The following is a 15,642-nucleotide window of genomic DNA, read 5'->3' on the forward strand; positions in this document are numbered from 1 at the left end:
TGTAGCGTCCGTAGCACGGCTACGAACGTGTTCTCACAACCTTATCACAACCTTATTATAGAGCGCCCTGGTGACGAGGTCGAGTTTTTTGAATTAACCAGCCTTTCGCGCGATCTCCTTTCACACCAGTAACCTACGATACGTCTCCCGCTAATACTTTTCTTTTTTGCCATGTGTTTTTCTCTCTTCTCTTTTTCTTTTTTTTTTTTGTATCTTTTTTCCTCCATTCTATACCTTTTTAACTTTCGCGTTACTTTATTCGATTTGGCGCGACACTCGAGGGGACGGCAAACGTGTCACCTGTTCCCTCGTTGATCGGTAACGACTCGTTTTAATTTAACTCCTCGCGCTTCAATCATTCGCCGATACGACGATACGTTATGCCGTGTTTCATCAGCGGCGCGCGTTGTTCCCCGTGTCCTATTAACGAACTGATTCGCGCGCGCCATTATATTATTATACCACGAATCGCTGTGCTCGGTAAACGATCGCGTATATCGTTATTCACTGTCCGAACCATCGATATGTATCGAGTATACGAGGGCTTTCTTTTTCACGCTCGACGAACGCCAGAGCTTTTACTTAATTAAAGGACCGGCGAACGTTGAGGCACGAAGAGGCAACTTTTTCGATTTTCTTCGAGCGTACGAGCGCTTCCGTTTCGTGCACGATTCGTGCGCTCGCTATCGCTGCTCGCGGAAAGAAGAGTGCAGGCGACTTACATATAATTTTTATGCACGGACACACGCAGACAGTCGCAACATTCTCCTACTAGCGTCGCGTAATTCCTTCCTTTGGTGTGTCTATATGTGTTACGAACGTAACTTCGCGTCGAATCGTCGACGTCCTCGTCGATAGCGAACCGACGGCACGCGTTCTCTTTCTTTCCTTAGCGCGCTTTTTTCACCTTTTTCCTTCTTCTCTTTTAACGCTAACCTTTTTCTTCTGGCACTCGGATTCTTCGTTATCGATATTCACGACCATAACACTTGCGATTAATAACGAACGGAGTGTGTAACGTCTACGGCGCATTTAAGAATGCGCGACATCTCTCGCTCGTTATCGTTGCCAAGAAAATACCAAACTCTTCGCTTTTTCTCCTCCCGGGAGGATCGATGCTCCGGTGAAAGTTTTTCCTCGAAACCTCGACCACGCTCCAAGAAAAATCGACAACAATCAACCACGTTGATCTCGTTACAACGACCCGGCTAACGAGCTCCACTCGTCCATCACATACCCCGTTCTCGATTCTGCGGATATATGTGCGAGATTTTTCTATCGGTACAAAAATTAACCCGTTCGACGATTTCGAACGCTTCCTTTCAAAATTAATAGCAAACCATCAGCGATACAAAGAATTGCCTGCGCTTGATAGCTTGAAATTGCTTATCTGATTAAAGACGTAGTTTAAAAAATAAACAAAAATCCAACCTCGATTTCGTTACAACCGTCGAATCTCGAGATATTTCCAACTGGTTGTCCGATCATGAATTTAGAAGTCTCGGCGACACTTTGTCCGGAAGATTCTTTGAAGAATGCAAGGTCGAACGCGGACGAAGCGAAGCAGCTGACTTTAAACAAAACGTTCTTTTTACGAGGGCTATTTAAGAGAACGATCATCGGCCAAGAGGAAGGTAACCGTGTCTATTGTTCCGCGAATTAATCCCCGCTCGCTTTTGGCTATTAAAAGAGCGCCAGAGAATCTCGAACGGGTTGTATCCGCCTTGTGCACGATCTCATTCGGTAAGTGAGTTACATTACGAGCGCGTATACCACCCTAGGAAACGTATATTCTATCTTCTAAACGTCTTAACCGGAGTCTTGGTCGATTTCGTAGAAAATTCCTATTCGTAAACGCGAATCTCTTTGAGATCGGCAAACGAGAAGAACGCACCGTGGCCGTGTTTCGGTTCTCATGGACGCGTCGTCGCCCAATCCATCGTTTCCACCGTCTCTCGCGTATTATTTTAGAACTCGATCGAACTGGAGAAAAGAAGAGGCGAGAACGTATACGAGACGAATCTCAACTCTTTATCCGCGAGTATCGCGAGAAAAAAGCTGGAAAGCTGCGCGAAGAGGAAATTCGAAAGGCTCGTATTCCCATCGATTCAACGGGCATCTTGAAATTCTTCTGTTCCCTGGGGAGCGATATTTTACGAGGCTCGATAGAAAATGGAACGGTCGAATCTCTACGCGACTCGCACTACTTGAAAACGTTGCCTATTCAATGCATCGGACCGAATCGACTACCTGTTTGGACGAGCCCGACCGACCGATCGAACGAGCGTTAAACGGATCGAATTCGTCGATCTGTACCTTCTCCTGCTGTGATTGTTCGCGAAACGAAGGTCCGCTGCGAGTTTGTTCTACGACTTAAAGCACCCAAGTAACGACGCTCGACGAAAGGAAGGAACGATCGCGGCACGATTCAGCTTGGAGATTTCATTTCCTTAAGATTCCTTATCCGCGCGCCTTGTTCCCTCGCTCGCTTTACAGAATTAATGGAACAACTTTAACGAAACGACCTTTTGCGAGAATATCGCCGGTAAATTAGACTATCGTGCTCGCCGTTTGGTCGCTTGATCTATGCCGCGCGATTGGAACTCGCAGTTTGCTTCGCTCTCGTTATCTCGTCCCGGTAAAATCGACGTTCGTGCCACCGAAAATTCGTCCAACGTCTGTAAATTGCGCACGGCCGTCGCGATACATCGTCGTCCGCGCTATGTACCGATAGATTTTCACCCAGCAAACGCGAAACACGTTTTCCTTCAAACTCTTCCATGACCTCGTCGCATCGCGGAACCGCGAAGCCATATGACGTTTCGTGGCGCGAAACGAAGCGCGAAACGAAGCGCGAAACGACGATCGTGGTAGCGTGGCTGATCGACCAGCGCATCCGCCTTCGTCGTCCTCGATCTCGGTCCGCAAAAACAGCAGTGGAACTGCGATGGTCGCGTGGTTGTGGTCGTCTTGCTCGACGACCAATCTCAAGCGGGTCGAAGTTTCGCTGTCGTTCGCGGTGCACTCGACGAGCGTAACGGCAACAAGAACGAACAACAATGTCTGTCACAGTCTCGGAATAGAACTAAGCAGCCGGCTCGTGGTTCAACGAATGCGCAGCAGCCTTCTGAACGCTCTTCTATAGTCAAGATTGAAGATCGTGTAGATGAGCGGATTCAGCGCGCTGTTCACGTAACCGAGCCACGTGATGAAGTAGACCATCCGGTCCGATGGACAACAAGCCGGACAGAACGGTACGATCACGTACATGAGGAAGAACGGTAGCCAGCAGACGACGAAAACGCCCATGATCACGCCCAGCGTCCTCGCGGCTCGTCTCTCCTTCGACAACGAGATTCTTTGTCGTTCCTCGATGAATTGATACACGGTGGTGGTTGTCGCCGGTGCTCGGCCACTGGTCGTCCTCCTGGAGGAGGACGTGGTCACGGTGCCGCCACCTCCTATCGTTACCTCGGTCGGTTCGTCGTCGATCAACGATGGTTTGGCGTGCGATCGAGGCGTCGATCTTTCGTTATGGTTAGTTTCCGAACTGACAGACTCTTCCGCGTCGTCTACCTCGCGATGTCTGGTCGATTGCACAGCGTTTATTCTACTTTGCCTGGCACGTTCTCTCAGTCTTCTTCTCGTCGCTAGGAAGATCTCGAGATACACCAGGCTCATCAACAACAGAGGAATAAAGAACGAGCCTAACGACGAGTAAATCACGTAGCCCTGTCTTCTGGTTAACTGACAGGGTGTCCCTGGCTCCAATTCTTCCGGCCAGTCGTTCCAACCAGCCAAAGGCGGCGAACTGATCGCACCGGACAATATCCACACGCCCGCTATCGTCGCTAGAACCCTCTTCAGCGTTCGTTTCTGCGCGTAATTGATAGGATCGGTGATCGCCCAGTAACGATCGAGCGCGATCGCGCACAGATTCAGTATGCTCGCGGTGCAACAGAGCACGTCGCAGGTTAACCACAATTTACAAAGATGTATACCGAAGATCCACTTGCCCAGAAGAAGATAGGCGACGTTGAAAGGCATCACTAAGATGGCGACCGCGAGATCGGCGACCGCCAACGAGACGATGAAGAAGTTCTGAACGATTCGCAGAGGTCTGTAGGTGAACACACTGAGGATCACCAACGCGTTGCCGAGCACCGTGGTGAGAACGAGGAAGCCTAGCGCCAAAGAGGCGGCTGCGGCTTCCCAAACTGGCAAGTTTGATCCTGTTTCCTCTTCCGGCAGGCCGCAGCCTGTTACCTCGTAGTCTTCGGTCATCGTGCCGCCTGATTCTCCGCTCGAATTCATGTTGTCGAGCCTGCTCCCTGCAACAATAGATCCTCGTTAGCGTAAGAAGAACGGATATTGTATCCGTCTGATGATCAACCAAGGACGTGCAAGCTTGTTCTCGCGTGATTAACGTTAAATTCGTGTCGCTATCGCGTTATCGGTTTGCGATCGTTTATCAAAGAAATAAGTAAAACTGGTGTGTTTCGCGCGATATCTTTTCGAATTATCAGGCGAGCACGATTAATTATCACGTCGCGATTAATTTTGCAATTTGTGCATTTTGCAGCGTTTGCGAGAGTAGAAATATAAAATTAACGATTCCGCGAAATTAACGGTAAAAGTAAAGGTTCTGGTGCGAAATACGTGTATTTTTATAGACGTTCGTTAACGTCGATGATTATACAAGGAACGTCCATTGTTGGCGTTCGTTGCGAAGTAGCGGATCCCTTTTTAACCCGTGAAACTCGTAATAGCGAAAAGGATCTAATTTATGATATCCTCGGGTATATGTTTCTTTCTCTCTCTTATGCTAACAGGATTAAAACTGAACTACTTTCCCAAAAGCTTTCCTCCATATTCTGCTGAAGAATTTTTTTAACGCTTTATCGTTAAAAATATAGCGCTGCGAAAGGACAAGCGAGTTGCATGGGAACGTTAACGATGAAAATGAAATTGCTCGTTGGCGCGGTATTTCACACAACACCGAGAAATCGCCCGATGTGTACGCGTATCGTAAGGTTTAAGATCGATCTCGGAACGCATCGTTCAAGCATTCTCTCGGAATTAGTTTGAGAAACCGTGATGCATCGTTTGTTCGCTGGAATCGTTGCGATTGCTTGCGTCCCTGTCGTCGATCAAAGTGCTCGGCTGCACGCTTTGGCTACCTTTGAAAAGAGCGATACAACGGCACTCGATGTTGCGTTTCAAAGTAATCGTTTCGTTTGAAGGGCCATATAGAAAATAACGGGAAAGAGCTACATGGCGGCGGTTTTAAGTGCCTCCGTAAATCCTGCCAACGCCGACACAGGCAGCAGTGTATTTTCCCTTTTATAGAGTCTCGTCGTTTGCATTCGCTTGTTTTTTCTTCCCGCGGTGCGGTGTAGGATTTTATACGCGATGGTTCAAAGCGATCTAAGCGCGGACGAACGTAATCCCTGATCTGCGTGACGCTAGAATTTCGCTGATAGCTCGCGCAAGCTTGCCACGCGTCTCAATCTTCGTCGCGTAGATATCTTCGTTTCACATCGCGTCACCAGCAACTTTCAAACGCGTTCCTTCGCCTATTTGCCGGCTGACTAGTTGCAGAGTTCGTTTCTCAGGCAACTTGCGACCACTTTCTTTCTATCAACGAGCAAAGTTTCAGCAGGGGACGCCAACGAGATTTAACGCGTGCTAACTCGCGTTTCTTCGTTCGACGAAGGAGCGTTCGTTAACGGAAAAGAATAATCCGGTGGGAAACGATTAACCAGACGGAAGCGAGTAACAGAATGGCGAAATAACAGCTTCGGCGAACAAAGAGATAAGACGAGGGCGAGAGAAAGAAGAGATAGACACGGTACTTTGAATGGTATTTTCTCTGGAAATTGTCGCAGAGATACACACGCACGGGATAATCAGCTTGGAAAACAAAAGATCTGAAAACACGAGAACGCAGCTATTTAAGAGGAGGATTAAACGATTGTCGCGGCTCGTTTTAACGCACCGCTATTTCCCGTGGCTCGTGCAGCCACACCAGCACCAAGGTTACAACGATGGTTGCACGGTGAAATTCACAAGTACCTTGTCGAGCGATTCGTTTCCGTTTAGAACGCAACAAATTCCGCGGCTATTCGCCATAAGCGGTTGTACGCTGGCTGACCAACGTACGCCCTCCGTTCGATTTATCTGTTAGTATGCAACCACGCGCGGAACGTGCGATATTTCGTCCACCGGTCATTAGAAATTTAAATTAACCGCGTGGAACGATAAGAATTTTCAAACAGAACGCGACACCTCCTCTTCGTTCGTTGCCCGTTACGCCGCAAAAGGAAATGCCGAGTATCTCTCGGCGGGGAAAAAACGAAGCATCTCCGAGCTATAAGTAATCTGCTCGTTCAAGGGGATACAGTTTCTTGGAAAAAATGCTAAGAGGTATTAAAAACCGAGAGAAAGAGAGAGAGAGAGAGAGGAAAAGTATTGTATATTTAGACGATACTATACCTTTATGAAGGTATATAATTAGCGTACTTGGTGTCTTCTATTTTCATGGAATCCTGTAGCCAATTTTCTCCTTCGAGCCACCTGCTCCTTAAACTCGAACGAACACGTTCGTTGGTTATCAATGTGGCTCGGTTTGCCAGCAATTTTTCTATACCGGAAAATTTATCGAATTTCATCTTCGAGCCAGCGTTGTCGAAAGAGATGGTACGCGTAAAACCAGAAGGTTGTGACATCAAAGAAGAAAGTACGATTAATTTCTGTCGATTTCATGTTCCGATTCTTCGTTGTTTCGTTGCTCGGGAACCGTATTATCGTAAGCAATGATCCATGGCGAAATGAAGGCACGCTTCGTCTGCTGGAATCGCGCGGAATTCAATCTGTTCTTTAAGATGGAGAATGCGATATCGCCAGGGAAACGTTAATAGATTCCGTGGCGTGTTACATTTCGATCGATATTTGAAACGGCCCGGAGATTCATTCTCTCGCCCATCTTGTTCCCTTCGCTCAAATACACCTGCTGACAGACCGAGAATAATGAATAAAAATAGCTGCAAGCTGGAACACGCGCGCTCCGTTCGTCGCTCGTCCGATATCTCGCGGCGCCAAACATCGCGTATCTAGAATTTTCCTCGATATTTACGTGTCCTCGGTAAATTTTCTTCCCGTGTTCGTTACGCGTCCATCGTACGAGCTCGTCGTGATACAAAGGAACGCGAAAGTGTAACGCGTAATTCGTTCGCTGATCACGTTCCTCGCCACCTGTCGCGCGTAAACAAAGTTTCTCGAGAGTTTAGAAAGGAAGCGCTCGGAAAAATGTACGTATTAGGCTGGGCGCATATGAAATTTTGCTTTTAATAAAATAAAGCTTCGGGCCAATGTGCATGGTTTTTCTCGGGCGTGGCAAATTTAATTAAAATAGCTGTATTATCCCAGAATTGTACAAAGTTGTTGGGTATTCTTCATCTACCGAGATAATTTGCCGCACTCGGAGATACCGTCTGGATGGAATAGACGATGCCTTTGATCTTCTGCGAATCAGAGATTTATGTTTCCAGCTACTTTCGCCTCGCTGTTCTTAAACTGAAACTCGTGCAAGAACAACGCAGAAACATTTGGACCATTCGCCATCACCGATAATGATAATTCGACTGTTTCGTTGTAATAAATCTTTTTAATATCGAATATATATGTGTCGGGTTAAGGTTGGAATTTTGGTCGTTTGACGAACCTTCGCTCGAATTTGCCATCGCGGTTATAGCTGATGTTTATTGGTACAAATGTGGTTATTACAAGAGGCTACAAACAATAGCGGCGATCGGATGGTGAAGATGTCGATGACAACGAATTCAGGTTCGACAACGAATCCACGGTCCACGGGATGACGAGTGTCAACGTAATACACGATTCGGATAACTCTCTCGATAACTCGATCAGCAATTCGCCCAACGACTAACTAACTAACTAACTAACTAACTCGTAATCCAAATGAAACTGCCCTTATATAGTCCTTTTCCCACTCCTTGGGTCGATCTCTGTTTTTGAGGAGAGCCGCACGACTATTTTCTACTTCCGTTATTACACGTCCCTCCCGTGACCGTGGGTACGTTCGGTGACTCATTACGTCACCTCGAGCCCAAACCCATCGTCATGAACCTTAAGTGCCCGCGTAATTACTTCTTCGTTTATTGCTCAAATGTCGATGTCGTAAACATCTGGATCGGGGTATTGGGTTTTTTCGAGCATTTTAAAGAAAGGTCCCGATGTCCCTTCATCTCCGACATATACATATAATTTTCTTATTCTTCAACGAGGTCGATAATCCGCGAGATGATATTCGCTGGACAGATTCGAGCTTCGAAAGGCACGACTCTTGAAACGCGCGAACCTGACAGGAAAATCTTCGTGCACCCTAAAGGTCGTTAGCGCGATCTTTATCCTTTTATCTTTAAAAGGATAAAGACCAGTTTACTCGATGAACGTTTTAGCCTCGATAAAGACACGATGTTCGAAGAGAGAAGCAATCGAGATCGAAGGTGAAATCGAGCATTCGTGTCTTAGCGGGATGGAAGCGTGAACCCGAAATGGATAAAGAAATTCGTTCTACTAGCTTTTGAGGATCGTCGGAATCCTCGTAGCGAGCCGGCCGGATAATACAAAACGGATCGAGCGAAACAGCCGTTTCTACTTTCTCGGAATCAACGATCCGACCAAGCACCTTTTTCTCGCTATATACATAGAGATAAAGAAACGTACGTAAGAGACATTTCGATTCGACGAGCTTTTTATCCGAAACACCGTTTGGTTGCGAGTTCCGAGGGTGAAACGATGCCATTATCGAGCGCGAGTTAGTCGCTCGAGCGATAAACTTCAAGTTCTTGTTCGAAGATCTTCGAGGCATGGTGCACAGTTAGGCTTTTTGTTCGTCCTTGCACGGAAATGTCAATCGATTCGAGTTTGCGCGCCCTTTCGCTTTCATCGACGAGGAAATGGAAAATGTGCGTTATACAGGATGTTCGGTAATTGGTAGGAAATCGGGCGATAAAAGAACGATGCTTTCGTAAAATCGTTTCTCTCGAGGACTATGCCTCGCACGCAAACGCTTCCTTTTTACATTTTCCACTTATCTTCTCACGGGGAATCGCACTTTGCTCGGGCCAACCACCAATTACCAGCCACTCTGTATATTATACGTCACCGTGGTCGGGATTAATCGAAATTACACTCGTAAGTGGCGCACAGGCTTTTTGTCGTTAACATTCCCGTTTTCCTTTGGTAAGAAGAGAGGAAACGGTCGACCGGTGTTGTTTTTCCCGGCGAGAAATGAACTTCGAGCAAGTCGAAGTGCTGTGCAAACAGGACGACGCGTCGCTTCCTTGTCTTCGTAATTTTTAATACTCTCTGCCGACTCTTGTATTCTCTCTCTCTCTCTCTCTCTTTCTTTCTCTCTTCCTCTCTCTAACCTCGTTACCAAAGAGGGAAGAGAATCGATCTCTCCGCTTGCCGACCATGGAACTCGATTGCAGGTGAAGTCGAACCCGCGAGTCGTCTTACCGTTTAATTAAAGTCAGACTGACGTCCGATGAAGATTAATTCGATTATATTCTCGCGAGATCGAATTGATTTTATCGAAGGAGGAATAACTAAAGACGAATTTCTATATCGAATGGATATCTTCTTTCCCTTTTTCTCCGGGCCTCGTTTACTTCCGGCAACAAAGCAAATCAAAGTTTGCCGGAGCAATCGCAAGATGAAAGTTGAGACGATGTAACGCGTTCTATCCAGCGACACCTTCGGGGAACAACGGCGGTGCTGGCTGAAGGGACGCTCGAGAAAGTACTTAAATCCGTAATGAGCGGAGGATGGAGCGCGTGATATCGAGCGAACAGAAATGTGTGCCGGAGTGACGATACGACAGGTGTGATAAATGGTGGACCGATTGAACTGTGAAGCACGAGCAAACGACCGTTACAAGTAGCGAGGACCTATGTTCCATAGACAGACACGAATCTCAAAGATAAATGGAGAGAAAAGCGCGTGCGAGGATAAAATTGTATAGAAGATAAAATAAACGAGTGGAAGAAATACGAAAGAAAAAAAGAAAAACGAGGAAATTTGTGGTTACGCAAGAGGAGAAGATGAGAGGCTGAAGAGGCAGAGACTGCACATCGTGCGCTGCGTGCAAGTATCTTGCAAAAAGACGGACTGAACGCGAGAGATGGCGAAACGTAGCGAATACTAAGCGGCTGTAAGCGCATCTCGTACGTGTTACAATTCGTCGTTGATAAATCGTGCGAAACTCGGCAAAACTGTTTGGTTTACCACCGTGACTCTTAGTACGTTTTACCATAAACGATAACGCTGTTATTTTAGCAACGCTGAAACTTGCTAACCAGTTTGGTTCGTATAGTTAGGAGACACGTTTCTGTGAAATCGGTGCCTAAACTTATCTCTCTTTTTGCACAGCGTTGAAGATATTTCTCGACTCGGTTCGAGCGTCTACCGCTTCCACGTCCAAACTTCTACTTTCTGCTTGTTTCGTGTCATTATCCCGAACAGTTTTCTCACCCGTACACTTCTAAATCATCCTCGTGAGAAGAAGTTCAAATTCGAGCAACGGCTCGATCGATTTGATTCGAACGTAGCCCTACCGCTTACGATGCTTTCCCCTCGCTTTCTACCTTGCTCCAAACGATTCTCTGACGTATATTCCTAAATAATTCTGCCGGCAGAATTGGAATTCGAGCGAGAGTTGCCGTGCTCCGCGTTACCTTCGCTATCTCGAATACTTTGACTACTATAACTCCCAAGGTTTATTAATATTTTATCACGGTACATAACCCAGTTACTAGCATCTTTGCGTGGAGTCCCGGTGAAAGCGTTACACCTTGCCTATCTCCCGAAGCTCCCTATCAAAACTCCCTATATATAACGTTCTCCTACGGTTCACTCGTAATAGCTCGGCGATAAAATCGGATGTGGATTCGCGAATCTATAAGAACGATCTATGCAGCCGTGAACGCAGTACGTTGCTACCTGAACACGCGGTACACGCAAACCACGTGAGTGTTTGAACGAAACGGCTTTCTGTGGGACCCGATCGTAATTTACTTTGGCCAGGGAGCCGACAAAGTTTCGACGAGGGCGGTTCCATTAGCAGTGCCCTCACGTTCCACGTGTAATCCGCCAATACCGCGCGCGCGACTTTAGATTTCCCGCTAATTTACCGTCTCGCTGTACTTCCGATGTAAATGGTTCGGACGGCTCGTAACTGCCTAGACCACTACGGTAACACGAACGCGGAACGTCCACGTGTAACCTCGTTTGAATCGTTACGTTGCGTCACGAGCATCATAATCTGCATGCAAACTCATTATTTCCGGCGAAAGCTGTTTCACCGTTGGTAAAAGCTGGTCGATCCCTGTAGATCGAGTCGTAATCGAAAAATTGGATGTCCCTCGGTTTAACAGCACGCAAGAAAACGAAAATAAGCGTTCGAGCAAGCGCGAATAATTGGCTTGGTCGAGTTCAAATATAAATTTCGTTACGATTTAATTCGCCAGCGATTAAAGTTTAATCGATGATACCGATAATATTGGTATTGCAGAGATTTTTACTCGATTTCATTATTATTCCATTGTTTAATCATTGCTCCAAACAAGAGAAAGAGAGAGAGAGAGAGAGATTTCTATTCATAACTTAATGCAAATTTTCATTCCAGTTATGCTTATAAATCAAAATTAATCATACAGAGAATATTCGAGCATATTTCGTCCTCGCTCTCGTTACACCGATGAATATAAAACACTGTTTTTGCCACGAATTAAAACAGTTGATAAAGTTCGTTGGCTCGAGTATAATGCTACGCGTGCATACCATGCATATGTAATCATTTGTTCGGCTAAAATTGTTACCCCTTTATGACGATAATAATGTCAAATTATTTTGAAACGCGAGGACATACGATAGAGACACAACGATAGATAGTACTTTTCCTTTTTCTCTTCATCTCTCGTCAGCTTTTGTCAGAAGAGAATAACGCGCGAGAGCATTTTCACCAAGGCATTCGCTTGTTTGTTCCATTACGCGAGATCAGCCAAGTTTCCTAGAAACAGGAGGCGTGCAAGAAAAGGGAACAAGGATCCGTGGTTTTTAATAATTTTCTTCTAAAAGGTGCCACTGCGACTCTTTCTCAAAAGTAGGTAGAAAAAGAGTAACCTTTCCGAAACGATAGCCCCGTTTCACCGTTGATATTACCAGCAGGATAAAACCACAGACCAGACGAAACATAAACTCGAGGATTCGTGGGATTTCGTGTCACGCGCGCTGAGATAAGAATCGTGAAAAAATCGATAGTTTTGTCTTTCGGAATTCGCAGCACGAGTTCGACAATTACGAATATTGCTGCGTCGATTAAATATTAGTATACAATATTATTTTCTTCGAATAAACATTATCTACCAAGGCTACCTAAAAGCTGTATCAATCCATCGAAAGACAACATTGCGTCCACGCAACGTTTCATTTTCAATTATCTGTCGATCGACTTACGCGATCAAATTCTGTTTTCTAATATTATTATTGAGATATGTATAATTTAGTGTGCTACGCTGGATTAGCAGCGTAGTAGTGACCCGCGTATGTGAATGTGAATGTGTGGAAGTGTGTGCGTGTGCGGCGTCTCGAGAACAAAAGAACGTAAACTGTTCGGTTAACAGTCTGGTATGGAAGATGGTGAGACAAAGAAAGTGCTGAGACGCGTGCAAGTGCGTATCGATGAATATCTTTGAAATCGTTTATCAAATAAATGTATAACTACTTTAATATAAATTCTAAGTGTAAACTTAATGTTCCTATACCATTATTTCGGCAATTAAGATCCAAAATTCTCAACAATTATGACTATGAAGGAAGGATGAAAGATTCACTTCGTATTTCTTTCGATGGTTTTGTCTTTCAGAATTCGCAGAAATACAATATTATTTTCTTCGAATAAACATTATCTACCGAGGCTACCTAAAAGCTGTATCAATCCATCGAAAGACAACATTGCGTCCACGCAACGTTTCATTTTCAATTATCTGTCGATCGACTTACGCGATCAAATTCTGTTTTCTAATATTATTATTGAGATATGTATAATTTAGTGTGCTACGCTGGATTAGCAGCGTAGTAGTGACCCGCGTATGTGAATGTGAATGTGTGGAAGTGTGTGCGTGTGCGGCGTCTCGAGAACAAAAGAACGTAAACTGTTCGGTTAACAGTCTGGTATGGAAGATGGTGAGACAAAGAAAGTGCTGAGACGCGTGCAAGTGCGTATCGATGAATATCTTTGAAATCGTTTATCAAATAAATGTATAACTACTTTAATATAAATTCTAAGTGTAAACTTAATGTTCCTATACCATTATTTCGGCAATTAAGATCCAAAATTCTCAACAATTATGGCTATGAAAGAAGGATGAAAGATTCACTTCGTATTTCTTTCGATGGTTTTGTCTTTCAGAATTCGCAGAAATACAATATTATTTTCTTCGAATAAACATTATCTACCGAGGCTACCTAAAAGCTGTATCAATCCATCGAAAGACAACATTGCGTCCACGCAACGTTTCATTTTCAATTATCTGTCGATCGACTTACGCGATCAAATTCTGTTTTCTAATATTATTATTGAGATATGTATAATTTAGTGTGCTACGCTGGATTAGCAGCGTAGTAGTGACCCGCGTATGTGAATGTGAATGTGTGGAAGTGTGTGCGTGTGCGGCGTCTCGAGAACAAAAGAACGTAAACTGTTCGATTAACAGTCTGGTATGGAAGATGGTGAGACGAAGAAAGTGTTGAGACGCGTGCAAGTGCGTATCGATGAATATCTTTGAAATCGTTTATCAAATAAATGTATAACTACTTTAATATAAATTCTAAGTGTAAACTTAATGTTCCTATACCATTATTTCGGCAATTAAGATCCAAAATTCTCAACAATTATGACTATGAAGGAAGGATGAAAGATTCACTTCGTATTTCTTTCGATGGTTTTGTCTTTCAGAATTCGCAGAAATACAATATTATTTTCTTCGAATAAACATTATCTACCAAGGCTACCTAAAAGCTGTATCAATCCATCGAAAGACAACATTGCGTCCACGCAACGTTTCATTTTCAATTATCTGTCGATCGACTTACGCGATCAAATTCTGTTTTCTAATATTATTATTGAGATATGTATAATTTAGTGTGCTACGCTAGATTAGCAGCGTAGTAGTGACCCGCGTATGTGAATGTGAATGTGTGGAAATGTGTGCGTGTGCGGCGTCTCGAGAACAAAAGAACGTAAACTGTTCGGTTAACAGTCTGGTATGGAAGATGGTGAGACAAAGAAAGTGCTGAGACGCGTGCAAGTGCGTATCGATGAATATCTTTGAAATCGTTTATCAAATAAATGTATAACTACTTTAATATAAATTCTAAGTGTAAACTTAATGTTCCTATACCATTATTTCGGCAATTAAGATCCAAAATTCTCAACAATTATGACTATGAAGGAAGGATGAAAGATTCACTTCGTATTTCTTTCGATGGTTTTGTCTTTCAGAATTCGCAGAAATACAATATTATTTTCTTCGAATAAACATTATCTACCGAGGCTACCAAAAAGCTGTATCAATCCATCGAAAGACAACATTGCGTCCACGCAACGTTTCATTTTCAATTATCTCTCGATCGATTTACACGATCAAATTCTGCTTTTACATATCACGATTATGAAAGAAGGATGAAACATTCACTTCGTATTTCTGTCGTTAGTGGTTCTTCCATGTGTATTCTACGATCGTATGAGAGTCAAAGATATCGAAGCAAACATCCATAACGTTATGCGAAACTATATCGTTCGATTGTTAATAGATCGACATGCATAAATGTGAGCGGTAACAACAAGCAAACACGACACGTCAAGGGAAACTTGATTCGCGAGCACAGCTTCGAATCAAAGGATGGATCGCGTGTCTGCCACTATTACTTGTTTACCGATTGGGTAAATGCAATCCCGAATATGGTAATTGAAGCGTTAATAGATATCAGATTATCAAGCACGATACCGCTGCAAACTTTCCATGCGTGTGATTGCGTTTAATTCGTGATTCTCTGCGAGTAATTAAGCCGCACATATAGCACTCTCCGAAGTTATTTAATCGAGAATAGTTCCGATTTCACCTGCCGTTTTCATGGGTTGTTACATCAACGAGGAAATCGTGTCGAACCATTTACGCAAGAAGTAAAGTCGATCGAGTTGATTCGAATTACAAGTAGAAGAACCAACGATAGTTGTAAGATCGCCTTTGCTCGATTATCGGACTCGTCCTTGTTTTCTCACTGATCGATGTTCTTATTTTGCCACGAAGGTACATTCTGAACGCAACTTTCGTGATAAACGAGAAGGCAAATTCGTCGGGACTCGAGAAATCCCGTTTTCACGATGTTCGCGAAAGATTTTCCTCGTTATCTGTCCGTTCGTGTCCGGTTAATCTAACTGTAATAAAATAATCGCCGTTTCGCTCAGTCTTTAATCCACTTAATTGCTTCGTTCAAAGCTGCACGTCTAAATTAGACTCTCCTTGAAAGCAGCTCGACCAACACACCGCTATC

At 44.4% G+C, this 15,642-nt stretch overlaps 1 protein-coding gene across 1 annotated transcript in view; it reads right to left on the reverse strand.

Moving 5' to 3' along the window:
- Window positions 1-1,679: 1,679 nt before the first annotated feature.
- LOC117210843 (tyramine/octopamine receptor) overlaps window positions 1,680-15,642 on the reverse strand; it is a 56,539-nt gene continuing 42,576 nt past the window's right edge. The window contains exon 3 of the mRNA XM_033454243.1: window positions 1,680-4,331. Within this exon, the coding sequence (XP_033310134.1) occupies window positions 3,106-4,314 (1,209 nt within the window). The 5' untranslated portion in view covers window positions 4,315-4,331 and the 3' untranslated portion in view covers window positions 1,680-3,105. The remainder of the gene's footprint in view (window positions 4,332-15,642) is intronic.

The sequence above is a fragment of the Bombus bifarius genome, unplaced genomic scaffold, assembly GCF_011952205.1.
Source record: "Bombus bifarius isolate JDL3187 unplaced genomic scaffold, Bbif_JDL3187 scf7180000008213, whole genome shotgun sequence".
NCBI lineage: Eukaryota > Metazoa > Arthropoda > Insecta > Hymenoptera > Apidae > Bombus > Bombus bifarius.